We start from the raw sequence: 27,449 nt of genomic DNA on the forward strand, positions 1-27,449 counted from the left end.
GCACGGTGGCACAGTGGTTAGCACTGCTGCCTCACAGCGTCAGAGACCCGGGTTCAATTCCCGCCTCAGGCGACTGACTGTGTGGAGTTTGCATGTTCTCCCCGTGTCTGCGTGGGTTTCCTCCGGGTGCTCCGGTTTCCTCCCACCATCCAAAGATGTGCAGGGTCAGGTGAATTGGCCATACTAAATTGCCTGTAGTGTTAGGTAAGGGGTAAATGTAGGGGTATGGGTGGGTATCGCTTCGGCGGGGCGGTGTGGACTTGTTGGGCCGAAGGGCCTGTTTCCACACTGTAATCTAATCTAAAACGTATTTCTAATCAGCTAAAATTTAAGATCAATACAATTCAAGAATTTCATAATAAATGTAAGCATTGGAAGAACATACTGCAAATGCCTTTTCTCCAGTTTCTGACCATAATACCATACACTGCACATTCATGAACATACGCTCCCAATCCTGCACACAGACAGTCATTGATATTCTCACAGGCACAGGTAGCAGTTACACACATCTAGAAAAATGGAATTAAGAAAGTTAGTGTTTTATATCACAGATATGTCACACTGATAAACAACCTAGATTTGGATGAATAAATAAGAAGACTAAATAAACAAATCACTGCAACTCATTGTTGCTTCAATAGTTACTCTATAGTCAATGAATACATTGAGCAATGGCAATTGCAATCTAAAATATAAAGCCAATATTGATAAAGGATCATACCTTCTGGTGAACTGCAAATACATGTGTTATACAATACATTTAGTTTTTTGATTAAATGCATACATTTGATTATTCAGCATTTCATTATTTTCTGAGACCCCAGTACTACTAAAGCCACATTAAAATAATTTTAAATCAATTGTCTCTACTGATAAGCCAAAGATATTGGCATCTACCCAATATTGTATGTTCTGCTGATAACAGTTATTAACTGTTTTTCAGCATCCTTATTGGGATTCTGTTAACTATTTGATGGCTACAGACTCTATATTCAGTTGATTGGCTGGCATTCTTTCAATTGACCAATATCCTTCAGGTCATGAATCCACCAAAGAACTGTTGTGTTCTTTGCTGTGTGTTCCAAAGAACCCATCTCTGAGTTATCTTTAGTTTTCCTGGCTTCCTTGGGTATCCAGATGCCCAAGACCTTCTGTCCTTTTCGGGATATCCCAAATATATTTTTGATTGGTGTTTCTTTTCCCAGCTTTACCTTACCATTTCAAATTCATTCTTAACTGCTTTCTGAGAAACACTCTGAAACATGATAACATCACTGACAGCACATAAAAGTGGCACTACTCTTATAGCTTTTCTAGAATTTTGTTCATCCCCATTTCTGCTTTGTAAATTGTGATCTCTCCAAACCAAATGTTCATGGTCACCTGGAATTTGTCTGAGAAAATCTAAACAACCTAACATGCCATCATGTTAGCACAACACTTTGGGTGTAAAAACTTGGAAGATACAATATTTAGATTGTTAAAAACTATTCATGCTACAGCTTTATACTTTGCAGTCACTGTTTTATGTTTCAGGTAAATATTCATATCCATCTTGTCTTCTGGTTCCACACACTTCTATTTAGGCATATTAATATCATTCTAATTCCCAGAAAATTCCAAATTTCAGGAATGACTTGGTCCCAAGCAGCCCAGGTTGGAGGGAGCTATAAAAGCTTAGTCGTTTTTGCAATCAATGTTGTAATCATCTTCACAGTTTTAGCAGTGCCCAGAGCAGTCAGAGAAGGAGATGAAAGTCCTGAGAGGCTCCAGAAACCGATGGTTGTAAATGAAGAGTTTAAGAATCACATGCAAGGCATAAGAGAGCTGTGTTGGCATATAGTTTAAGGGTCTCAGGAAGAGACAATAATTATAAGAAGATGACATAAAAGTTTGCAGACATTTGCTGGAATAAAATACAGCTGTGCCAACTAAACAAGGAAACTTAAAGTGGAAAGAGGGTGATCACTGACGTCTGAGTATCTGTAAGATCGTTGTTCAAGACAAAACATCAACTTTTTTTTGTTGCAGTTTGTAATATGAGCATTTGAAATAATTCTTACATAGTGAAAAGTAGAAATATTCCTTTCGTGTGTGATAATTTTTGATGTTTTTTTGTTCAAAGTGTTATGGCAGTCTCTTAGTACGTTCAGTGACTGACCACCACGCTAACCAAACTGCAAATATAAAAGCTATTATCTATCAAAACAGGTTTCACTCTGGAATGTGTCTTATCTAGTTTTACCATCAGCTGGGATCATATCATCATTAATTAACATTATATTTTGACTTTAAATTTCTCTGAAGGCATTCAGATTTTTATAGAATTCTTACTTCATAATATTTCGTGTAATCCACTGTTGAGTGACACACAGCGAAAGCATCCATTGGATCTTTTAATTTGGAACAGTGCTGCTTTGCATAGTGTTCTGCAAGCCACATTTAATAACATGTCAGTTTTCATCAAAACTAGTATACGATTTAAAAAGTAATTCAAATTTAAGCAATACAATAAAATAATATGCATTTATAATATGTCAAAATAAACTTAGCGTACATTCATTCCATATCTGACTCATGTAGATTTGTTTCAGCACTTTTGTTCCAAATTGTGTTGACAGTTTCCACTTCATAAATTCATACATTAGTATATTTGCAAGATACATCTTCATTGAAACTAGCCACATTGTGGTTTTCTCCTCTCTTCTGCTTTATGTTCCAGCTCAAATTTCACATATGATGTGATAAATTTAATAATTCAATATGAAAAGCTGGGGTCAGCTTGGTTACATAACAATGGGATCAGGGAAAGACAGAAAAAGGCAGATCAAGTGGAGGAAGAAGCATTAAGAAAGAGTGAGAAGATCCAGAGAATTAGGGAGGAAATAAAGATCCAGAGGTTTTGGAAACATCAGAACAAAAACTGAGGGATTAGCCATATGGACACATGCGAGCACAGGATATTGATTTAAAAAGATAAAAAATAATTAGATAAAAGAAGGTTTCAGGTACTTTACAACATTGCAATACCCTGTTCCTAGAACTTTCACATTTCCAAATACAGATCACATCCACTCATTCTTTTCCACAGTCCAACAATCAACCTGTTACCAGTACATTACATAATCTTTATATTCGTTCTCTCTTTAAGTGCATTATCTTTGAGTCCAGTACAAAGGCCAGCTGGGCATTTAGGCTCATGTTTGTAATGCAAATTAAATATGTAAGCTTTTCATGTAAATTTCTGCCATTTTGTTATGTTTATGCTTACTTAAGAACAAAATGTTTCCCTACCACAGAAAGCAGTTGAAGCCAAAACATCTTCAAGAAGGAATGAGATATAGTTCTTAGGGCTAAAGGAGTCAAAGTGCACGGTGAGAAATTTGTAACAGGGTACTAAACTGGATGATTAGCCATGGGATGGCATGGGGTAGCACAGCGGTTCGTGCTGCTGCCTCACAGTGGTAGGGACCTAGATTCAATTCCAGCCTTGGGTTACTGTATGGTGTTTGCACTTTCTCCCTGTGTCTGCATGAGCTACCTCTGGGTGCTCCGGGTTCTTCCCGCAGTCCAAGTATGTAGGTGGATTGGCCATGCTAAATTGTCCAGGAATGTGCAAGTTAGGTGGATTAGTCATGGGAAATACAGGGTTGGGAGGTTAAGGTGAGGTGGCAGGGTCTGGATAGGGTATTCTTTGGATGGTCAGTGTAGACTTGATGGACCCAATGGTCTCTTTCTGCACTGAGGGATTCTATGATTGAATGGCAAAGCAGGTTTGAAGGGCCTAAAGACCTACATTTCTTATTATCCATGTTGTTTATATTATAGATCCTTTTCTCAAGACTAATCTCTCGACCTTTGGCATCAAGATAATGCAGTTACTAAATAAAGCTAAAGTGCAATGTTTGAGCAACAATATACAATATTGCAGATTGATGGGATTAAACAGAGTCAAACTCTGACTGCTCAAACCCCATTCCCTGAGATGTTACAATGAGCACATGCTTGGTGAGCTATTTCTCCTTATTGAAGCAGGTCCTGTGTCCATTCGTTTACACTTGCAAACATTGACTGAGAGTAACATTTGTGGTAGAGTGCCCTTACTTAACCTTCTTTTTACTGTTGGAAATCAGAAAACTGTAGAAAAGGAGAGACACAGAGACTCTAACCACAAGTAAATTATTTTAAAATCAAATTCAATCAGCCTATTTATCAGATTGTTTTGCAGGATAATATTTGTCACATTGAATTGGTTGACAGTTTGCAACTTTATTTGACCATTTTTCAGACATTTAAATAATTCTGGTTAGAGTATTTGCAGAGAATATGACAAAATCATTTAGTATAACTTTAAGTGATTATGTCTTCAAATTCTAAATATGGGATAATTCACAAATCATAGCATTGCCTCAAAATGTTTATTTGCCTGCGCAGACACGACTCCTTTATAAATTAAAAACATTTTCCATCTATCTGGTCCCTCTATTCCCAGCCTATTCTTGTGTCTGTCAAGATGTCTTTTAAATGTTATTACTGTATCTGCTTCTAATTTATAGTCATAATATCACCATGGCAATCTGCACCTGCCACTCAGGAATCTTATTGACCATACTCCAAGTATTCACAAATGTATAGTGTATACCTGATTTAGACAGGAATTCTTTCTTCCTTTTGCAAATCTACCCACGATCCTAGTATTCTAATGCTATCTGTGTCTCCTAGTGTTTTGAAAACTCTTGTATTGCTCTCTAATACAATGTCCTGGTTTTCACCCCATTGCCAGGTTTGTTTGAAGATTTCCTTCTCCAAATGAAAGGGAAGTACGAGCAAAATACCCACAGGAGCTCATGCCTGGTTCTGTTCAGGTGCAACTTGTCCAGTTTGTACAGGTGCCATCTCCCCCAAATCTCCCAGGAGTTCCACACCATCTTTCCAGCCACACATTCATCTCTCTTATTCTCTTATTTCGGTGCTCTCTACACCATTTGTACAGTGCCAGCTTGTAATGAAACAAGACCAGATGACAAAGACAAGTTTTGGAATACTGACATAATCTCCCTCTCCAACAGCCACACTGCTCGAATGCACTCTGGCAATATGGGCAGCATGTACTCGACAGAATTCCTAATGAACATGTGTCCAAAAAAACATTCACATCGTGGCCAAATAAAAAAAAACTATAAACCAAACATATATTCAATTTTAATTTGTTTTTGGTGTTAATTTCATAGAAAATAACCTGATTGAAAAATGCATCAAGAATGATTTCAGCAACAGGCTAATTTGTGAATACATTTTATGAAATATTTAAGGACTGAAGTATTTCTTTAAGGACGGTCGTTAGTAGGCTTGTGACTACTTGATTGGATCATTAAAACAGAATAGTTTATGGTAGTGGAATTCTTTACATAAGAGAAGATGAGAAATTTATTATATCAATTCAGAACTCATGTCTTACATGTTTTACTCATATAAAACAATGTCTGTTATAGTAAGGATTAGCCATTCTATATTACCATTTTCTGAACTAACACATGGATCAAATATTGATGCTCCGGGGCAATTGCTTTCCGCTTCCCAGGAATTAGCAAACGTAACAGGTGCATTTTCCACAATGTTATGTGCAGATAGAAAGTCGTCATTTGCATTGTCATTAAAAATGCCACATAGTCCTGTGAAACAGAAAATACACATCATTAAATGAAGGTATCAAGCTGATATCTGTCTTCTGATTTTTTTTTCACTTCATTAATTCAAACCATTCTTGATTTGTAGTGCAAATGTCAGTTCTAGCTTAGTTTATAACGTAGCATAATAGAATATGTAAATGACAATGTTGCTCTGATATCACAAAGCACAGTAGAACAGAAGGACAGACCAGATAAAGAGATGTAGTGGAACAGAAGGGGGCTGTAGTCAGTAAACTGGAGATATACATATGTAAACAAAGACTGTTACCGTGCTTCGGAGAGTAAATGTCTCACCATTGGATAGGGGTAAATTAGGGATGAAAATACCAAGACTATTAAAGGAGTGATAGATTTGGGATGAGATGATAAACCAATGCTTATCCCACAAGTGGAACAGTGGTTCAGTGGTTAGTACTGCTGCCTCACAGCAATAGGGACCTGGGTTAGATTCCACCCTCAGGCAGTTACCTGTGTGGAGTTTGCACATTCTCCCCAGGTCTACATGGGTTACCTCCCACAGTCCGAAAATGTGAAGGTTATGTGGGTAGGCCATGCTAAGTTGCCCCACAGTGTGCAGGCAAGGTGGGTTAGCCATGGGAAATGGCAGGGGTCTGGGTAGGATGCTCTGTGGAGGGGTTGTATGCGATGAATGGCCTGCTTCCACACTGTAGGCTTTCTAAAAGCAGTGTTAATTTGACAAAGTATTCATTCTGGTATTGCTGTTTGTGAGGCAGTATACTGAGCCATGTCTCTTATGATCCAGCAGTGACTACTTCTAAAAGAAAGTAGTGCTTTATGATGTCATAATATCAGGCAAGGTGCTTTGTATAATGGAATTCATGTTTCATAAAATGCATAAGCCAGAATGAATTATCTTTAAATCCACACTAAAAGCCAAAAGCGCTGGATATCTATTGCCGTGCAACACATAAATGGTAAATGGAAGTGTTTTTAGCATTGAAATACAAATTTGAATTATAAAAGAATCAGGAATGAGAACAAGAGAGAGGAAGAATGATGTGACATTTGGGCTATATATAGCATTTGGGCTATAAATGTTAATATTTCAGAAATGTGGGTCCCTGGAGAGCATGGTGCTGGTTGGGCCAATCACTGCCAAACACCAGCCCTTTGCAGCCAATCAGAGCAAAGTCATGCTGTGGGTGATGGAGACAGAATTTGTGAGAAGTTGCTGCACCACTTGGAGCTTCTGTGTCTCTCAAGTTCAGGCAATCACAGGCTGTTTTGCTCCTCAGGTGGGTTCACCTGTGCAGCTTGAGGCATTGTAGTGTGGGATTGCCAATGCTGCTCCGGGCTGAGGGGACTGGTACCTACATGACCCAGCCTTGGGTTGTGCCCAATGCAGGACCCTGCTCTTGGGGATTACTGAGTGCACCTCAGTGGTAGACATTTGTAGGAACAGGCCTTGGAGACTGTGGAGACCAGATGCAGGGCGGCACTGTGGCACAGTGGTTAGCACTGCTGCCTCACAGCGCCAGAGACCCGGGTTCAATTCCCGCCTCAGGCGACTCTCTGTGTGGAGTTTGCACATTCTCCCCGTGTCTGCATGGGTTTCATCCGGGTGCTCCGGTTTCCTCCCACAATCCAAAAATGTGCAGGTTAAGGTGGATTGGCCAAGTTAAATTGCCCGTAGTGTTAGGTGTAGGGGAATGGGTCTGGGTGGGTTGTGCTTCGGCGGGTCGGTGTGGATTTGTTGTGCCGAAGGGCCTGTTTCCACACTGTTAATAATCTAATCTAATCTAATCTAATGTTTGGGTTTCTGTCAGTCAGATCTCGGGGATGCCTCATGTTGCCATGACAGGCAAGGTGTGGAAAGCATGGAGGAGCATTTGGGGTGGGGGCTGCCAAGGGAAGCCGTAAGCAGTTGGAGGATGAAGGAGGAGACTGCAAGGGACGTGCAGAAGGAGTCTGTAAAGATAATTGAGAATGAATGAAGCTGCAGTGGCAGATGGGGTGTGGGGCAGCAGAAAGAGATTGGAAAGTGGACGGGCAAATGAAGAGGCTGCAAGAAGAGATAACCGCTTTAAGCCGGTCAAGAATGGAATACACAACTACCTCAGAGCCAGGAAAACCTGAACTCATTGGAGCAGTAGATGTGGAATATCTAACTTAAGCTACAATATCAGGATTTACTATTTGGAAAAAAATGTGGTGGATGCTATTGCAATGAATATTGTCAATTGGTGCATTTAAATTTGCAATTGTGATTGGAAATGCAATGAATGCTTTGGTAATTGCTTGGTTAAAATGCTCCAGCTTATTCTTATGCACCAGGAATTCATTAGCTCTGACCTCACCAGTCTGTCGCAGGTGTGATCAGGGTGATGTAGAAGTATGCCAACTATTTTGAAAAAAATACTTTTGTTACTAATGAATGCCTTTGGTCTTATGCTAATTTGAACGCTGCATCTAGGAAATGAATGTTTTCCTTACATGTTGGAACTAGGAGAAAGTGAGGACTACAGATGCTGGAGATCAGTGACGAGAGTGTGGTACTGGAAAAGCACAGCAGGTCAGGCAGCATCCGAGGAGCAGGAGAATTGACTCCCAGACCATCCACAACCTCATCACCTCTGGAGATCTCTCATGCACAGCCTCCAAATTCATTGTCCATGAACCCCGCACCGCCCGATTCTATCTCCTATCGAAGATTCACAAACCTGACTGTCCCGGTCGACTCATTGTCTCAGACTGCGCCTATCCCATCAAACTCATCTCTTCCTACCTTGACACCATCTTGTCCCCTTTAGTGCACAAGCTCCCCACCTACATTCGTGAAACCACACATGCCCTTCATTCCTTCAAGATTTTCATTTCCCTTATCTTCATCATGGAAATCCAGTCCCTGTACACATCGTTCCACCATGACAAAGGTCTCCAAGCCCTCCATTTCTCCCTCTCACGCCATCCCCAACCAGTACGCTTCCACCGACACCATTTGGCTGAACTGGTCCTCACCCTCAACAACTTCTCCTTCCAATCCTCCCACTTCCTCCAAACCAAAAGGGTAATCATGGGCACCCGCATAAGACCCAGCTATGCCTGCCTGTTTATAGGATATGTGGAACAGTCCATCTTCCGCAGTTACACTGGCACCACTCCCTACCTGTTCCTCCGCTACATCGATGACTATATCGGCGCTGCCTCATGCTCCCCCCAACTTTACCAACACCTTCCAACCCGACCTCAAAATCACCTGGACCATCTTGGAATCCTCCCTCTCCTTCCTAGACCTCTCCATCACCGTCATCTGGTGATTAGCTAACCACAGACATATGCTACAAACACACCGACTCCCACAGCTACCTAGACTACAACTCCTCCCAACCCACCTCCTGTAAAAACACCATCCCTTATTCCCAATTCCTCCGCCTCTGCCGCATCTGTTCCCAGAACAACCAATTCCACCTCAGAAAGTCCCAGATGGCCTTCTTCCTCCATGATCGTGACTTCCCTTCGCATGTGGTTGACGCTGCCTTCCAGCACATCTCCTCCACTTCACACACCACCACCTTGAACCCTACCTCTCCCAGTGCAACAAGGACAGAACCCCACCCCGGTCCTTACCTTCCACCCCACCAACCTCCGCAAACAACTCATCATCCTCCGGCACCTCCGTCACTTCCAAACAGATCCCACAGCAGAGATATATTTCCCTCCCCACCTTATCAGTGTTCTGAAAAGGCCATTCCCTCAGTGACTCACTCGTCAGGTCCACACCCCACTCCTGGCAACTTTCCCTGGCACCGCAGGAAGTGCAAAACCTGTGCCCACACCACTCCCCTCACCTCCATCCAAGGCCCCAAGGAATCCTTTCACATCCGTCAGAAATTTACCTGTACCTTGACCAATGTCATCTACTGCATCCATTGTACCTAGTGTGGTCTCCTCTACATCAGGGAGACAGGATGCCTTCTTGCTGATCGTTTCAGAGAACATCTCTGGGACACCTGCACCCACCAATCACACCGCCCCATGGCTGAACACTTCAACTCCCCCTCCCATCCATCAAGGACATGCAGGTCCTGAGCCTCCTCCACCTCCTATCTGTTACCACCTGATGCCTGGTAGAGTAAAGCGTCATATTCGGCCTTGGGACCATGCAATCACATGGGATCAATGTGGATTTCAACAGCTTCCTCATTTCCCTTCCCCCCACATTATCCTAGTCCCAAGCCTCCAACCCGGCACCACCATCCGGACCTATCACCTTCTCCCTCACCTTCATCCACCTATCGCTTTCTCAGCTACCTTCCCACCAAACCCACCCCCCTCCCATTTATCTCTCAGCCCTGACCCACAAGCCTCATTCCTGATAAAGGGCTTATGTCTGAAACGTCGATTCTCCTGCTCCTTAGAAGCTGCCTGACCTGCTATGCTCTTCCTTACATGTTGGGACTATAAGTTTATGTAGAATCAATAGCTATTGTTGATACTGTGTGAGCCTAGCTATCTCTTGTATGCCAATTCAAATACACAAGATAATGCTACTATGTGACAGCATTACCTAATAAATGAATTTGTGAAAATGAAAATTTAAGTTCAGAAAACCAGCAAGAAGCGTCACAAATTGTAAAATTGAGAAATTGTAAAGCAGCCCGCTTGAAAATCTCAAAAAGAAGACTTGGGGACAAGTGTTTATTTTTGTTTATGTTGGTGCCACTTGCTTGGCCAGCATTTATTGATCTTCCCTAACTGCCCAGAAGGTATTTACTACCTGTCTGGATTCACATGTAGGTCAGACTGGGTGAGAGCAGCGATTTCTTTCCTGAAAAGACATTAGTGAACCAGATGATTTACTTCTTCCCCCAACAATTGACAGTAATTACATGGTTTTTTTAAATTAGGTTTTTTTAATTCCATGGCTTCGAACCTATGGCATCAGAGCCTTAATTTGGACCTTCAGATCACTAGCTCAGAGATAAGACCAATGTGCCACTGCATCCACCTAAGTTCAAAGAGGTGGAGCTGATTGCACAATACACATCACAATGTTATGTTCAATGTTCTGACAAAGTAGTGGGTGTAACATGTATCATACTGAAACCTGAGATTGTGATAGCTTTTATAAATAGAAGCCTAGAATGTAAAAGTCAATCCACTTTGAAAACTCTTTCCAATGGCTGAAAGATCGATAGCCTACACAGGACCGATTTAATTTCATTTAAATTGATTGGTTAAAGGCATTTTTACAAAAGTACTGGTTAGGATTTGGAATGAATTCCTTTCCTGAAACTGAGATCAAAATAGTTTAAAATTACAGTTTAAAATTAGTGTTCAATAGGAGAATGAATAACGATTTTCAGAAAACAAATGTGGAAATAATGGATGTGGGGATTTGTGACAAGACTGACCGGTTCACTCTTTGAAAGAACTGGCACAAACACGATGGGCTGAAGGGCCTCATGTACACTGCTATTCTAACCTATTGGGAAAGCACTTGAATAAAGCTATTGAGGGTTATAAGGGGGTCAGGAGAGATATGGGACCTGGAAATAGGAGGCACCATTGCCCTTGCATAAATACAAAATCACAAACACATGAGAAGTGTGAATCAGATTGATTCACGGGCACAAGTGTAATACAATGGGTAAACAATAAATTAAATACATTGTTTGTTCGGGCATTAAACACCCACCTTTTGTACTTCCCTGGGCAGTTTCAGGCAGTGAGATATAAAGCTGCATGATGGGAGATGTCTGTATTTGCATCTTCATACCAGAATCCATTGCTACTTGAATGAACATTGAGGATTGTTGAAATATTATCACATCACCTGTGAAAAGAAAATAAGCACAGATTAATATCACTGCTACTTGCCAATTTGGTATTTAGAATGAGATGATGTCTTTTACCTTTTGCTAGGGGAAGTCCAACTTTATTCCCTTCAGAATACACATTACCATCATTAGTGAATGCATACGAGGTCTGCGGAAAAGATAAAAAAGAATCCTTCTTTGCATAATTTCTGGCTCAAATGCACCACTCTAAAGCATCTGAATAACAAGATTACATATCATGCTGACAAAACAGAGGTTGCTAAAAAGATTTTATCTTGCATTCATCACAAGAATGCCAAACTTTACACAATTAGGACAATTTATATTGCAGGAAAAAAAGGATATTGATTAATTTGCAAGTCAACTCTGGTTGGTCTATCTTGAATTGGGTTTTATACCTATGCTGCACCTATAGAGCACTCAGGATTGATCAGCATGTGTTGTCCAATTGCAGAATCACATTTAATAGTAGGAAGTTTGTTTGTTTTTTCTCCAGAGCAATGCTTTAGCTGATCAGAGATGACTTGCCAAACAACCAACTCTCTTTCTTCCTGTATTATAAACCGTAGTGACTGTTTGAAGTTTGGCATTCTTGTGTTTGTCTTGATGAATGGAATACACAAAAGCTTTTGCAACATATCTCTCTTTAGAAAAATATTTAGGCCTATACTTCCCAAGTGACTGATTGTAAAATCTCACCTGATTGTTGGTGAACACCACACGCTGTAAACATGTTTGTTTAAATGCGATCTGACATGGTCGCAACTCAACCTTCACACTCCAAGCTTTTGTCTGTGGATAACAAGTTTCTAAATATGAGTCTAAACTCTGTCAAATAGATATATAAGAATTATACACTAACCAAAATACCAATCTGATCTAATATGAATTCCTGTGGGTCAGTCAAATTGATGCAAAGTCATTCCTGAATGATCTTCAAATGTTCTCATCTTCAGGTCTATTAAATGTAGTGCAAAATGCCAATTTGGAACTTATGCACCTTTTACATTTAATCAAAACATTAATTAAGTAGAATGTACAACACTGAAACAGCTTATTGGATTCACCAGCTCTGTGTCGTTGCTGGTGCTCCATCTGAGTCTTCTCCCATTGGAAATCATTGTGTCTGGTCAACATTACTCTAATTTCTTTCTCCCTCATGGACTTAACTAACGTTATCTTAAATACATAAGTGTTATTCATCCCATCAACTCCATGTGGCAGCAAGTTTCAAGTTCTAACTATTCTCTAGGTAAAAAGGTTCTCCTGAATTACTTATTATTTATTTGTTACTATATTCCATTTGCGATCTAGATTTGAATTCCAATATAGTCTTTCTTTGTTTGCTCCCAGCGAATTTTTCTTCATATTAATTATGTCTGAAAACATGTCAACACTATTTCCTTTGTGTCTATCCCTAACATATGCTTGGAGTTTTACATATCAGTCACAACATCATTCAATTCTAATTTATGTACTTCTAGCCATTGAAATAAATGGGTAGGAGGTGTCAAATATGCTGCTAGGATTTATTACATTTGAAGCCTTTTTTTTTGTTATTTATAAGATTGCCAAGATGTGCCCTATATAGTCCAAAAGTGACAAGAATGGTATTTTTGCACTACGCAACCTCAATATGTTTTCACTCTCTTCCCAACATTAAATCCATTGAAGTCCAACTTACAACAACAGCGTAGTAGAGACAATCTCCTTTCAATGTGTAATACTTATTATCAAATGTCGTAAAATGCGTTCCTTCTTCAATTTTGCATCTTCCAGGGCAACTGATATCGAAGCATTCCCACATTCCACTCTGACAAACACTTGCAAAGAAATATAATTATCAGGCAAGCAACTCAATATGTCAGTATTGATGTCAAAGTTTTGACAGCTGAGTTGAAAAAGGTGTGTGATCTGAATAGATATAATTACCATGAATGGCAGGACATGTTTCGTATTTGTCCAGAGTTATAAATCATTCCACTGTATTCACAAGGACATGCTGTTTTGTCAATGCACTTGCCTGTGTCTCTTATATCATCAAGGACAGTGCCTGAAGCGCAATATAAATACTAAATTAATCTACCTAATACAAAGGCAGAGAACATGACATTTATTTGAAATAATCGCTTGTTAGAAAACTGTAGTCCTAGTGCTGTCACAACAAAAGCCAAATGTAAATGAATGTGCAATTGATCAAATCTGCGGTTAGTTCTCTTTAAAAGAATGCACAAAGTTTTGACAAATCGATTAACAAAACAGCTTGTGTCGAGTGTTAGATAATAGTGTGTAAAATAAAAGTCTGAACTGAGGACCCTACCTCTCGTTCCAATCTCACCCCTGATTTTTAGACATCCATTAAACTGATTTAGTTTGAAATTTTGTGTTTTATAACTTCTTGTTCCATTATGTTTCCTATCTACCCTGTCCATTTGCATGGCCTTCCTTATTTGACTGTATATAATGATGTGGAGGAGCTGGTGTTGGACTAAGGTGGACAAAAATCAGCACCAGGTTATAGTGCACCAGGTGTATTTGGAAGTACAAGCTTTTGGAGCACTGCTCCTTCGTCAGGTAGCTAGCTAGGTATTGTTGTGTGATTTTTAACTCTGACTATAATGAGCAAGTTGCATTGATAACAATGCACTTCCTATAAGCTCTGGTGGCTGTACCTTGTAGACTGTAATTGTTTAATCAACAGCATTTATTTAATTCAAAACAATACTAGTAAGAATTTATACTACTTCGTTGGGCGATATCCTTCTTTAAACCTTAACACTTAACACAAGAAACAAATAGGCCCCAGTTTAATCAATGTCCAGCACACTTAATAACAGCATTACCTTCAGCATTGAATCTGAATCATGCACAAGACTAAAGGTCTGATAACTGTCTTTCTTATTATAATTACCTTCTGGACATTCACAGGTATTCACACACTGATCACATTGTTGCTGTGTTTCTGGGTCAGAACAGGTTGGGATACACGCTGCACCACATTCCTGGTAGAATTGATTTTCAGGACAATCAGGACTTACTGAAAGAGAAGTTACACATCCATGTAATTCTCAAATTTAGCCAAGAATAGGACTAAGAATTTCAGTAATTTAGGAACAGTTCTTACCACAACTAACTTTAGAGCTCCACTCCTTCCAATCTATTCCATAGAAGTCGTCTTCATTATCACTGCAAGCAGTAAAGATTTTCAATTAACTGAGTCTCACAGCGAGTCAGAACAACTAAGTCTTAAAATTGTGATGGGTATAGATTAGGGTAGACAGGAAGAAACTTTTTCCCCCGATGGAGGGGTCAATAACTGGGGGACATCGATTTAAGGTAAGGGCAGAATGTGTAGAGGGGATGTGAGGGAAAATGGTTTCACCCAGAGATTATTGGGAACTGGAACTCACTGCGTGTAAGGGTGGTAGAAAAACCCTTATATATTTAAGAAGTATTTGTGCATTTGTTCAAATGCTCAAAAATGAGATTCGAATAACTAGAATAATAACTGGCAAGGATGTGATGAGCTGAAGGGTCTTTCTCAGTTTTATCGATCACAATGACAGCAAAAGTGAACAGTTGCATTTAAGAATTGTTTCCTTTTCTTTAATGTTGATATTTTAAGGCTTGTTCGAGTTTACGAAAAAACACAGAATTTACTTTGATTTTTCTTTTACAAACTCTCATTTGCAATGCTACCCAGACTAATCCATGCATATGAAGCATTAAAATTTCAAGCAATTGTCTGTAAGTCTCTGTTTGTTTGCATACACCAGGAACACCAGTTTCCATGTGGTAGGAAAAGCAAAACTCCAAACAAGGTTCACACAAATTATGCTATTCAAATGGCTCAGGTCTGTCATGTTGTGAGAGGGATGCCTCTAGCCACTTATCTGGATTATCAGAACCACAGCTGTAAATATCTGCTGTCTATTTTGCTCGAAGGAAATCTCCAAACATTTTAAGAGGTCAACAAAAGATCACAGTAGTAGAGATACCATTTCAATGAATTGCAAATGTCGTGGGGGATGAGAGAAACTGGGTTGTTCTCCTTGCACCAGAGAAGATTAAAGGGAGATTGAATAGAGATATTCAAATAAATGAAAGATTTAGAGAGATCAACCTGCTGCCACTGATGGGTGTGTTGGCAACCTGAGGATACAGATTAATGGTAAAAGAATTAGAGGGAGATGAGGAGCTTTTTTAAATCCAGTTAGTTGTTATGATGTGTACTGCATTGCTTGAAAGAGAGGCGGAAGTGGATTCAATTGTAACTTGGCTCTAAATGAAACATTTGCAAAGCTATGGAGACGGAGAATGTGAGGGGAACTAATTGGATAGCTTTTTCAACTAACAGGCACAAGGAACAATGGACTGGAAGGTTTCTAGTACTGTAAATTTCCATGATTCTGATAGCCTAAAAATTACACTGGACAAATTATTTCAATAATGTTACATTTTGATATGAAACTTCTCTCTATACCATTTTAAAAAAGAAACAAACTGATTGGCGAATACCTATGTTCACATTGCTGATTGTAATTTTTAATTCCCAATGAGCTCAAAACCTCACTTAGAGATGTACTGTTTATATTATTGGTGAAATAAATCTCCTCCTCTAAAAACAGAAAACGTGCTCTTCTGAGTTCAGTGAGCAATTGCAGCAGAAACACTGTATACTTATAGAACATTTGTAATGCAGTAAAACTTCCCAATGTGCTTCACAGGAGTACCATGGAACAAAGCATAGCACTGAACTACACAGCTACACATCTTCCGCTTAGGAACCCTCCAACCACAAGGAATGAATGCAGATTTCTCCAGCTTCCTCATTTCCCCTCCCCCCCACCTTGTCTCAGTTCCAACCCTCGGACTCAGCACCGCTTTCATGACCTGCAATCTTCTTCCCGACCTCTACGCCCCTACCCCCTCTCTGGCCTATCACCCTCACCTTAACCTCCTTCTACTTATTGCATTCCCAATGCCCCTCCCCCAGCAACACATTTTTCAGCTTCATTGAAGGGCTAGATTTGAAGGAGCATCTCAATAGAGGAAAGCAAACTAGTGAAATGGAGGGATGTATAGACAGTAATCCAGATATTAGGGCACTGGCAATTGAGGGCTCAGCTACTAATGGTGGAGCAGTGACTTCCCCCCTTACCTGGTCAATATTCATTCTCAATGAAAACACAATGGACTAAATTCATCTTACAGTTAACTGAGGCACCCTGCTGCCAATATGTTTACAGCTGCAGTTGAGACTTTGACAAAAATACTTCATTTCCCATGAAGTAAGGGGTAATCCTGATGCTATGGAAATTACTGTATAAACACATGAGCAGCTACATACACAGCCATCTGTAGGCAAACAGAAGGCCAATGTTCACCTGTTGACAATAGAAAGTCCTGCCTTAGGGACGAATCAGAGCCTGATAGCACTCTAATAGCACTGTGCCACCTGAAGAATAACTGGTATTACAACGTAGTATTCACCAGGGACCATCATCAGAGACAGGCAAGTGTGACAGTATGCAGTAGCCTGGAGGAGAGTACTGGAAGGATAGGCTTGGAGTCTGGCTGTAGCACTGGGTGAAATGGCAATGTGGTAGGGAGCAGGGAGACGGTATATTACCAGTTCAGGGAAATGCTAGGTTTGCCCCTTACATGGACATCTCATACTATTGGTTAAATCCCAATCGTGGCAGATGAGGCTCTGTAATTGAATCCATTGTGGGTCAATTGACCCACTGGTGGGCAGGCTGCTGAAGTACTCTCCAAACACAGGTATAATATTGTGTGGACAAGGCTGTTGTGTAGATGACAGGCAGGCTGTTTGATGGAATGAACATGTCCCTGCCTTTAAACCTACTGAGATGGGAGTTCAACATCCAGCCTATGATGATGTCCAATATAACCCATCAGCACAGTCCCTACCCATGTTAGTGATCTGCCTGGATGTCATACAGTCACAGAGTCATAGAGATGTACAGCATGAAACAGACCCTTCGGTCCAACCTGTCCATGCTGACCACATATCCCAACCCAATCTAGTCCGACCTGCCAGCACCCGGACCATATCCCTCCAAACCCTTCCTATTCATATACCCATCCAACTGGCTTTTAAATGTTGCAATTGTACCAGCCTCCACCACATCCTCTGGCAGCTCATTCCATACACGTACCACCCTCTGAGAGAAAAAGTTGCCCCTTAGGTCTTTTTTATATCTTTCCCCTCTCACCCTAAACCTATGTCCTCTAGTTCTGGATCCCCGACCCCAGGGAAAAGACTTTGCCTATTTATCCTATCCATGCCCATCATAATTTTGTAAACCTCTGTAAGGGTCACCCGTCAGTCTCTGACGCTCCAGGGAAAACAGCCCCAGCCTGTTCAGCCTCTCCCTGTAGCTCAAATCCTCCAACCCTGGCAACATCCTTGTAAATCTTTTCTGAACCCTTTCAAGTTTCACAACATCTTTCCGATAGGAAGGAGACCAGAATTGCACACAATATTCCAACAGTGGCCTAACCAATGTCCTGTACAGCCGCAGCATGAGCTCCCAACTCCTGTACTCAATACTCTGACCAATAAAGAAACGCCTTCTTCACTATCCTATCTACCTGTGACTCCACTTTCAAGGAGTCTGATTATCAAGGTGTTGTTTTCCTGTACTGACTCTTCCAGCAATTATTATTCAAATTGATCAACCATATCACCAATTAATAAAACATTTACCTTCTTATAGGTAGATTTGTACATTGCCGTGATAGTTCTTCAAATGTTGCACATGCACACTCTTCCTTATTTCCACAAGCACATACATCCTTCTTGCATAATTGTAAATATTCATTAGTGAAGGTGGGATTTGCAAAGCATATTGAAAAATACATCGAAAGTGGCTTGACGCAGTTCTGAAAGTAGAGAAGCACAAGGGTGAATCAGAAAATTGTGTTCAAATTCTTTCATTCCATGGCTCCAACTATTGGTAGCAATACCCTAATATACTTACACAGGATATGATTTGTCTAGATAGCACACAAAGCAATACTTTTCACTGTATTGCGATACATGTGGCAATAATAAGTCAAATAAAATAGCCATTGACAGTCAATGTTCCAAGGAATGGAATTTCTGCTGTCTTGTCCAACTGTTCCTTCACATAGCTTCAACACCAACTCAAGATAAAGTATTTCACTGAATTGCAGTATGCTCAAGTAGATTAGAATCATAGATTTAGGAAATCGCAGTAGGTTTGTTCAAATGTGAATACTCAAGTATATTAGCCCTTAACAGTATGAGTACCCTGAAATTTGGGATGTTGATTGATCCTTTGATAACTGAATGCCCTGTTGCAATGTTTCCTCCTCTAGATTTTAACATTATTTTTCAAATAAAGCTGATCTCCAGCAAATTTACAAAAAGAGAAGGACTCAGTTATGTCAGAGAGTTGAAGTATTATTTTATACATTTTTTGTTGTGAAGTTGTAATGTTGTGCCACTGAGAGCTGAAGTTATTTGGCTGAATTGCAATTTGTCAGTGGGGGACTAATTGGCAGGTTAGTGCTGAAAGGTTAACTGACACTGAACAGATTAACCTCTGTTCAATATCTGCATATTGCAACTCCAAATATGATGAGTAATTTCCTTAAAATTAGTCCTTTTCTGTCACCATAATTTCACTGCAAAACCCATTTCTGTAGGTCCTCAGAATTTCTGCTTGATCTCTGCCAAAGTTACTGTAGAAAATAGGGAGCAGGTTTGGGGACATCCCTTACTGAGTGTTGGACAAAGAGTGCAGATGGAATTGGTGAAATAGGTGCAGGATTGAACATGGAGGTGATGAAATTGTTGTGTTTGGGAAAAAAAAAGGCTTTGGGAAAGAATGAGAATCATTTATGTTTGACATTTAAGAATGACAGTAATCAGCATTGCTGGTCTAGAGTTCCCCACTTTCTGCCTTCCTCCTTGTCTCAAGTCAAACAACGTACCACTCTGCCTGCGCTCTGCTGTTCTCATGTGACTAACATTTCTTATAATGTTGCTACTCTGTGTGTGTGCATGCTGTGCTCAAAGGTCGGTCTATGAATGCATGGAATATTGGCCTCTGAAAAGCAGTCAGTTTGGAGGAGGATGCATACAGTATAAAAGTAGGCAAGAAATCATTAAATCAGATGACTTTTCCAAGAAATGTATTGCAATAACTAATCTTCCCAGTCTTGCATTGGCAGCCAGAAGTTATGAATTCTCACCTTGGCAGGTTGTGGAATGAAATTTTAGTATTTTGTAAATGATTGTGAGATAAAATGACAATGGAAGTTGCCAAGTTGTCATAAATACACAAATAGTTTAGTAATTCCCTTTCAAATCGTATCTGGTTTACATTTGCCTATAAAACCATGCAAATGATTGACTCATTGCTCATTCATGAATAAACAGTAAATGGTACCTTTGCAGTGTAATCCACAAGTGAAAATCATATTGAATTATTTGGATTCTCCCACAGTTTTGATCTACCCATTAGGACATACAATAAAACACACTTAATGTGAGAAGTTAATTTATTGGAGATTGTCAACTTTTAGATTCATATTGATAATCAAAAATGTATCAGTAAGAGAAGATGACACATATCTACTATTGCTGTGAAAAAATTTGATTATAAGGAACTTACCGAAGCTGCTGAGCATGTTGAACTTGTAGGTTGGTTGTTAACACATACTTGACCCAGAACATCCAGCTGATTCGCAACCATGATGTTATATACAGCATTATCAGAGTCTGCAAAAGCAAAGAAGGGAAATATACCATGAGATAGTAGCTGTTCGAAATCAGTGAAATGCTAAAAACAATGGTATATTGTTTCGGCAGTGATGACAAATCAATTTCATTATCTATTTATAATCAATTTAAATTATTGTACATCTGCAAACTGTCTCTTTATATAATTTAACATCTTAATATCATTTTTAATGTTTTATATTACATATACATGTTTATTATAAACTTTGCTGATAAACATATCTGCCTTTGCACATTGTGCCCACTATATGGCCAATGCAGGATATAATGCACAGGTTGCATTTCTAAAAATGTCCATTTGGCATTATCATAGGTATTTTTTTAAGATTACTGACAGTGTGGAAACAGGCCATTTAGCCCAACAAGTCCACACCGACCTTCCGAAAAATAACCCATTCACTCCTATTCCCCTACACTCTATTTACCCCTGACCAATGCACTTAACACTACAGGCAATTTACCATGGCCAATACACGAGGCGCACACAGCTTTGGATTGGGGGAGGAAACTAGAGCACCAGGAGGAAACCCACGCTGACACAGGGAGAAAGTGCAAACCCCACACAGTCACCCGAAGCAGGAATTAAACCCAAGTCCCTGCGCTGTGAAGTAACAGTGCTAACCACTGAGCCACCATACCGCTGACTTTCATCAGGTAAAAATCTTTTCTTTGGGTGAGGTCTTTAGCTTTAGCTTTAGCTTTCTTCCACACCAAAATATATTTATTGATTGATGATGATCTTAACTACTGATATATCATTTCAATAAATATACTCAAATTAGAAAAAATATATCTTTGTCCTCTAAAGCAAGTTATCCTGCTGTGAATAACATTGACAAAAGTCTCCAAAAGGAGCAGCATGGTGGCTCAGTGGTTAACACTGCTGTCTTACAGTGCCAGGGATCTGGGTTCAACTTCCAGCCTCTGTCTGTGTGAGTTTGCACATTTTGCATGGGTTTCGTCTGAATGATCTGGTTTCCTTCCACAGTCCAAAGATGTGCCGATTAGATGGATTGCCCATGCCAAATTGCCCATTATGACTAGGGATGTGTGGGTTAGGTGGATTAGCCATGGGAAATGCAAGGTTACAGGGTTGGGATGAGTTTGGATGGGATGCTATTTGGAGAATCAGTGTGGACAAGTTGAGCCAAATGGCCTGTTTCCACAATGTAGGAATTCTAATAAAAAAAAGCTTGGTGTTTTTATTTACCGGTATTGATGCCAGTTCCTTCTTGAAAACTCCCACAAAGGCCACAAGTTTGATTTTTGTATTTAGTGTCAAGAGTTACCTGTAAATTAAAGATAACAAATTCCAAATATCTAATGAAAATGTACATATTTGATAATTGAACCCCTTTCAGAAATGGTTCAACAAACCACAGTCAAGTAATGTATCTTGTGGACCAAATGATAGGATTTGAATTGAAAGAATTATGTAGTGGTGAGTTAGTGATGAAGTGAAATCACAATGGCACAATCTGAAATGAACAGTTATGATTCAGTTGGTAACACTTTGCCTCTACGTCAGAAGATTTTGGATTCATGTCTGCTGCTGTGCTTTGAACATAAAATCAAAGCTGAAGCTCTACTACAGTACGGAGAGAGTGCTGCATTGTTAGGGGTATTTACTTTGGATGAGACTTTAAACCATGAGATCATCTTCCTTCGCAGGAAGACGTGTAATAATCTGTGACACTATTGTGAAGAAGAAAAGGGGGCTTCTCCCTATTAACCTGGTAAATAATTATCTCTCATTTCAGACCGAATAACAAATATACCTGGTCATTATCTCATTGCTGTATGTGGAAACATATCTAATTAACATTGAAATTACGTTGGAATGTCTCAAGATCTTGAAAGATTCTCTAGAAATGGAACTCTTTATTTATGTGGATTAAATTTTGAATATTAGTTTAATACCAGTGGAATTTCCTTTCACTCTAAGCAATAAATATATGTACAATCATGTATACCAGTAAATCTGCTCTCTGTTACAGCACCACCATAGTTAACTAACATGACAAACATTGGACCTACCAAAACAAGGCTTCTTGACTTTAGGAAAACAAGCTGACAATTGGTAGCCATATCAGGTCATAACAAATCAAAATGCAGTAATTGTAATAACAGGAAACCTGAGCTTTTGTTGAAGATTATCTTAGCATCAGTTTCAGCACATGCAGCATTAAAGACAAACAAATGTTTAGGTGACAATGTGATATGCAATGAGTAGAAAGTTATCTTGGGAAACCATGTGAAACAAGGCATTCTCACATTAGTACACTCTCACCCAAAAAAGAGCTTTCTCTTTGAATGCTCATGTAAATATACTGATGCTGTAAAATTTAAACTGAAATTGCTGCTTGCTTCACTTTGCAGAAATTGACCGGCTGATTGCCAGAACATTCCACAATCAGAGGATCAAAGAAGAAAACAATTTTTAAATAAAGGGGTTAGTAAAGTACTTTAAGCCAGCAGCTTTGTGCAAACCAGGTTTCTGGTAATTGTTAAGAGCATGCTCACAGGGAGAGCCTCACACGATGCATGTTGGAGATGAATTTCACTTCAAATATGCATATGGCAGATGTTGTTTCCATCACCTCAGTACCTGTGCTTACCTCCATAAACAGGGCATGGAGCTTATGGGGATAAATAGCTCGCATTTAAGAAATGTATGTACACAGTGCCATGATAATCCAGATAAAATACATCTAATTTTGAAATTTTGAATTCCATCTTTGCAGGTGCAATTAGGCTTCAATGACTTTCTTCTGCATTCCAACAGTCTGTTATCATTCAATTTAATACCAGGGACTTACATGGACAAAAATTGTTTGATATAGGAACCAATTTAAAATGGACATAGGCATCATATGACCACACAAGTGGATTAGACAACAGACAGCTGGTCTGAAGTTAATATTTTATCAAAGACAATTAAATTTGGTCAGGCATGAAAAGACTCTCATCTGCTCATTTGATTTACCCCTTTATAAGAGTGTTCACATATTAGAGGTGGAACCTTTTATACTGTCGGCACAGCATACACAATGAAGTTACTACTTTAAGGATTGCTTTGGCAATCAGGAGATGAACTAAGGATACAGTACAGAACAAGGGATCAGAACTTTATTTGCCTCTAGAGAAGAAAAACATGCCCAGTGACTATGTGTTACTGCTATAAAAGCTGAGTATATTAATGAATCAAGGACCTGGATTACAGCATTTGTAAGAAAACATATAATTTAAGATAAATTACTGGACAGGTTAAAAAGAAAAGGAACTGAGAATGGTAGAAATCTGAAACATAGACATAGAACATTGAACATAGATAAGTACAGCACAGAACAGTCCCTTTGGCCCACAATGTTGTGCCAAGGTTTAATCATAATGTAAAATATAATAACTTAATCTACGCGCCCCTCAACTCACTGCTATCCATGTGCATGTTCCAGCAGGCGCTTAAATGTCTCTAATGACTCTGCTTCCACCACTATTGCTGACAATGCATTCCATGCATTCACAACTCTCTGCGAAGAACCTTCCTCTGATGTCCCCTTTATACCTTTCTCCTAATATCTTAAACTATGACCCCTTGTACCAGTCAGTCCTGCCCTGGGGAAAAGTCTCTGGCTATTAACTCTATCTATTCCTCTCATTATTTTGTACACCTCGATCAGGTCTCCTCTCTTCCTCCTTCTCTCCACAGAGAAAAGTCTGAGCTTATTCAAACTTTCTTCATTAGGCAAGCCCTCCAGTCCAGGCAGCATCCTGGTAAACCTTCTTTGCACCCTCTCCAAAGCCTCTGTATCTTTCCTATAGTAGGGAAACCAGAGCTAGACACAATATTCCAAGTGTGGTCTCATCAGGGACTTGTGAGTTAACACAGAGTTATCATTTCAGATCTAGTGATCCTTCTTCAGAGCTCAGAATGCTATGAAGAAGGATCAGTGGACTTGAAATGTTAATTCTACTTTTACTCCACAAATGCTGCCAGACCTGCTGAGTTTTCAGAGCAATTTCTGCTTTTGACTGGATAGGTAACCTGAGGAGATAATCACTGAAGTGTTCACTCAGCTGAGTTTTTCTAACAACAGGACAGGCCAGGGATCATAAGCATGTTTAGCTCAGAGATAAGCAGGAGGGCAGTTTAATTTTGGCAGTCTCCAGGCCATCAGAGGTAGAAATAAGTTTTAAGCTGTTTTTGCAGTCCAAGTAGGCAGAAAAGATCCTAAGCTTTCCTTAGAGATTAGTAAGAAAAAAATTGTTACCTTGTGACTGTTTGTCTGTGGGAGAGATGAAGAGAATTTATAGTTGATGAATGTGCAGAAAACCATTGAAAGGAAGCATTTGTAAACTTGTCAGTTGAAGAAGAAACTTGAAAGTGAAGTTTGGTGTGGTACATCACTGGGTTTGAGTTTCGATAAAAGAGATTCCTGGGAAATTAGGTTCCATCTTCCTTTCATTGTTCACAACAAAATATTTCCAAATTGCCATATATTTGTATATCGTTTATTTTCCTATTCTTTTGTTGAATAAAATTATGTTATTTTATGAAAAGTACATTGGCAGTCTTTTGTGAATTTGTTCAGTGACTAACCACCAGGTAACCAAATTGCAAAACTGAAACTTATGGTCTATCAAACCATGTTTCACTCCAGAATCTGACTTGTACAGTGTTTCCATTACCTGGGAACATAACAATGTCAGTGCACTTATCTGACAATGGGGCACAACTTAGAGACTTTTGAAGGATATTTGTGCCAAATGAGGTGTGGATCTTGGATGGAACCTTTGAGCCCATCTGTAGCTTTTAGAAAGGTGGCTGGAAAAACTTCATTGGGAATGAAGCAATATTCAGTTTTCTAAAGGTGGATTGAAGTTTTCATATTACATTCTCAGAAGCAGTTTTTTTGGTTTAATGGTCAGGAACCTCTGTTGTATTCATTAGCATGCCATGAAAGCAGATTGACAACCCATTCTTCTAGAATCACATTCATAGCTGCAATAGTGTTAGTCAAAAGCAGGAAACATGTATGTCTTCATGTCAATCCCTCTCAGAGGGATGCTGAGCTTCTCCAACAACCTGAATAGTTCTGACAACATATCTCTATTCTTAAACTCCAAACTCTGATCAAAGGATAACTGCATCATTTGCTACTGTCAATAATCCAAGCCACCAACTGTGTGTGTATTTGTTCCTTTTTTGTGAACTTGTTAGTTTATCTGTTTGATTGTGCATGTGCTGTTTGCGTGTACCAATGTGATTTTACAGAGAGTTGATGTTGTGTTTTATCATGTTTTCTTGCGCTTAGTATATAATAAACAGGGTTCTTTTTAAACTCAAGGGAATGTCATAAGTGAATCTTTTTTTTGGTGAAATCAATTAACTACAGTTTGGGGAAGGGTACAGTCACAATAGAGTATAGCACAGCCTTAAAAAGAATAGAAATCTCTGTTGTAGCCAACGAGGGAGACTGAAACATTGAGAAATGATTCAAACTTCCGCACACCTCGTTGTAACAAGAATGCAGTTAAGAGCATTCTCAGTCTCTTTCTTCAAGAAGAGTGCAGGTTCACAGCTCCTTGAAAGTGGAGTCTCAGGTAGATAGAATAGTGAAGAAGGCATTTGGTATGCTTTCCTTTATCGGTCAGAGTATTGAGTACAGGAGTTGGGAGGTCATGTTACGGCTGTACAGGACATTGGTTAGGCCACTGTTGGAATATTGCGTGCAGAGGGGTGACCTTAGAGGTTTACAAAATTATGAGAGGCATGGATAGGATAAATAGACAAAGTCTTTCCCCTGGGATTGGGAAGTCCAGAACAAGAGGGCATAGGTTTAGGGTGAGAGGGGAAAGATATAAAAAAGACCTAAGGAGCAACATATGTGCATGGAATGAGCTGCCAGAGGATGTGGTGGAGGCTGGTACAATTGCAACATTTAAGAGGCATTTGGATGGGTATATGAATAGGAAGGGTTTGGAGGGATGTGGGCCGGGTGCTGGCAGGTGGGACTAGATTGGGTTGGGATATCTGGTCAGCATGGAGGGGTTGGACCGAAGGGTCTGTTTCCATGCTGTACATCTCTATGACTCTATGACTCTATGACTCTAAGAGCTTATTTGATTGCATCTGCACCTCCACCTTTGATGCCCTTGTCCCCAATAGAAAATTACTCTTCCTCACTCTGCCCATTATAGCCTCCATCCCCACTTCAATACATTTAATAGTTGCAGACTTTAAAGAATATGGAGCTCAGTTGGCTTGAACTAGGACTGGACCACACAAATCATTATCAGGCCCTGTTCTCTATCCTGGGATCACAATGGAATGCAAATACAGTTGCTTAACTGAGAGTCATAGAGTCAGAGAGGTCTAGAGCATGGACACAGGTCCTTCAGCCCAACTCAGAGTCATAGAGATGTACAGCATGGAAACAGACCATTCAGTCCAACTCATCCATGCCAACCAGATATCCCAACCTAATCTAGTCCCATTTGCCAGCACTTGGCCATATCCCTCTCAACCCCTCCTCTTCATATATCCATCAAGATGCCTTTTAAATGCTGTAATTGTACCAGCCCCGAACCACTTCCTCTGGCAGCTCATTTATACACCCTCTACGTGAAAAAGTTGCCCCTTAGGTGCCTTTCATATCTTTCCCCCCTCACCCTATACCTATGCTCTTTAGTTCTGGACTCCCCCACCCCGGGGAAAAGACCTTGTCTGTTTATACTATCTATGCCCCTCATGATATTATAAACCTCAGACTCTAACGCTTTGGGGAAAATAGCTCCAGACTATTCAGCCTCTCCCTATAGCTCACATCCTCCAACACCGGCAAACGTGAGGAAATGCGAGGTCTTGCACTTTGGAAAAAAGAATACAGGCATGGACTATTTTCTGAACAGTGAGAAAATTCATAAAGCCAAAGTACAAAGCGATCTGGGAGTGCTAGTCTGGGATTGTCTAACCGTTGACTTGCAGGTTGAGTCCATGATTAAGAAAGTAGATGTAACATTGTCATTTATCTCAAAAGGGTTGGAATAGAAAAGCAGTTATATGCTTCTGAGACTTTATAAAGCTCCAGTTAGGCCCCATTTAGAATACTGTGTCCAGTTTTGGGCCCCACACCTCAGGAAGGACATACTGGCACT

At 39.9% G+C, this 27,449-nt stretch overlaps 1 protein-coding gene across 1 annotated transcript in view; it reads right to left on the reverse strand.

Moving 5' to 3' along the window:
- LOC122561445 (mucin-19-like) overlaps positions 1 to 27,449 on the reverse strand; it is a gene marked incomplete at its 3' end in the record, with an annotated part of 64,790 nt that overhangs the window by 25,300 nt on the left and 12,041 nt on the right. Inside the window, exons 5-17 of the mRNA XM_043713188.1 lie at positions 21,502 to 21,580; positions 20,164 to 20,270; positions 18,228 to 18,403; positions 14,619 to 14,680; positions 14,406 to 14,531; positions 13,427 to 13,547; positions 13,179 to 13,317; positions 12,194 to 12,286; positions 11,570 to 11,642; positions 11,353 to 11,490; positions 5,520 to 5,675; positions 2,338 to 2,432; positions 386 to 512 (exon numbers count right to left, since the gene is read on the reverse strand). Of these exons, the coding sequence (XP_043569123.1) occupies positions 386 to 512; positions 2,338 to 2,432; positions 5,520 to 5,675; positions 11,353 to 11,490; positions 11,570 to 11,642; positions 12,194 to 12,286; positions 13,179 to 13,317; positions 13,427 to 13,547; positions 14,406 to 14,531; positions 14,619 to 14,680; positions 18,228 to 18,403; positions 20,164 to 20,270; positions 21,502 to 21,580 (1,492 nt within the window). The remainder of the gene's footprint in view (positions 1 to 385; positions 513 to 2,337; positions 2,433 to 5,519; positions 5,676 to 11,352; positions 11,491 to 11,569; positions 11,643 to 12,193; positions 12,287 to 13,178; positions 13,318 to 13,426; positions 13,548 to 14,405; positions 14,532 to 14,618; positions 14,681 to 18,227; positions 18,404 to 20,163; positions 20,271 to 21,501; positions 21,581 to 27,449) is intronic.

The sequence above is a fragment of the Chiloscyllium plagiosum genome, chromosome 23 (genome assembly GCF_004010195.1).
Source record: "Chiloscyllium plagiosum isolate BGI_BamShark_2017 chromosome 23, ASM401019v2, whole genome shotgun sequence".
Taxonomy (NCBI): Eukaryota; Metazoa; Chordata; class Chondrichthyes; order Orectolobiformes; family Hemiscylliidae; genus Chiloscyllium; species Chiloscyllium plagiosum.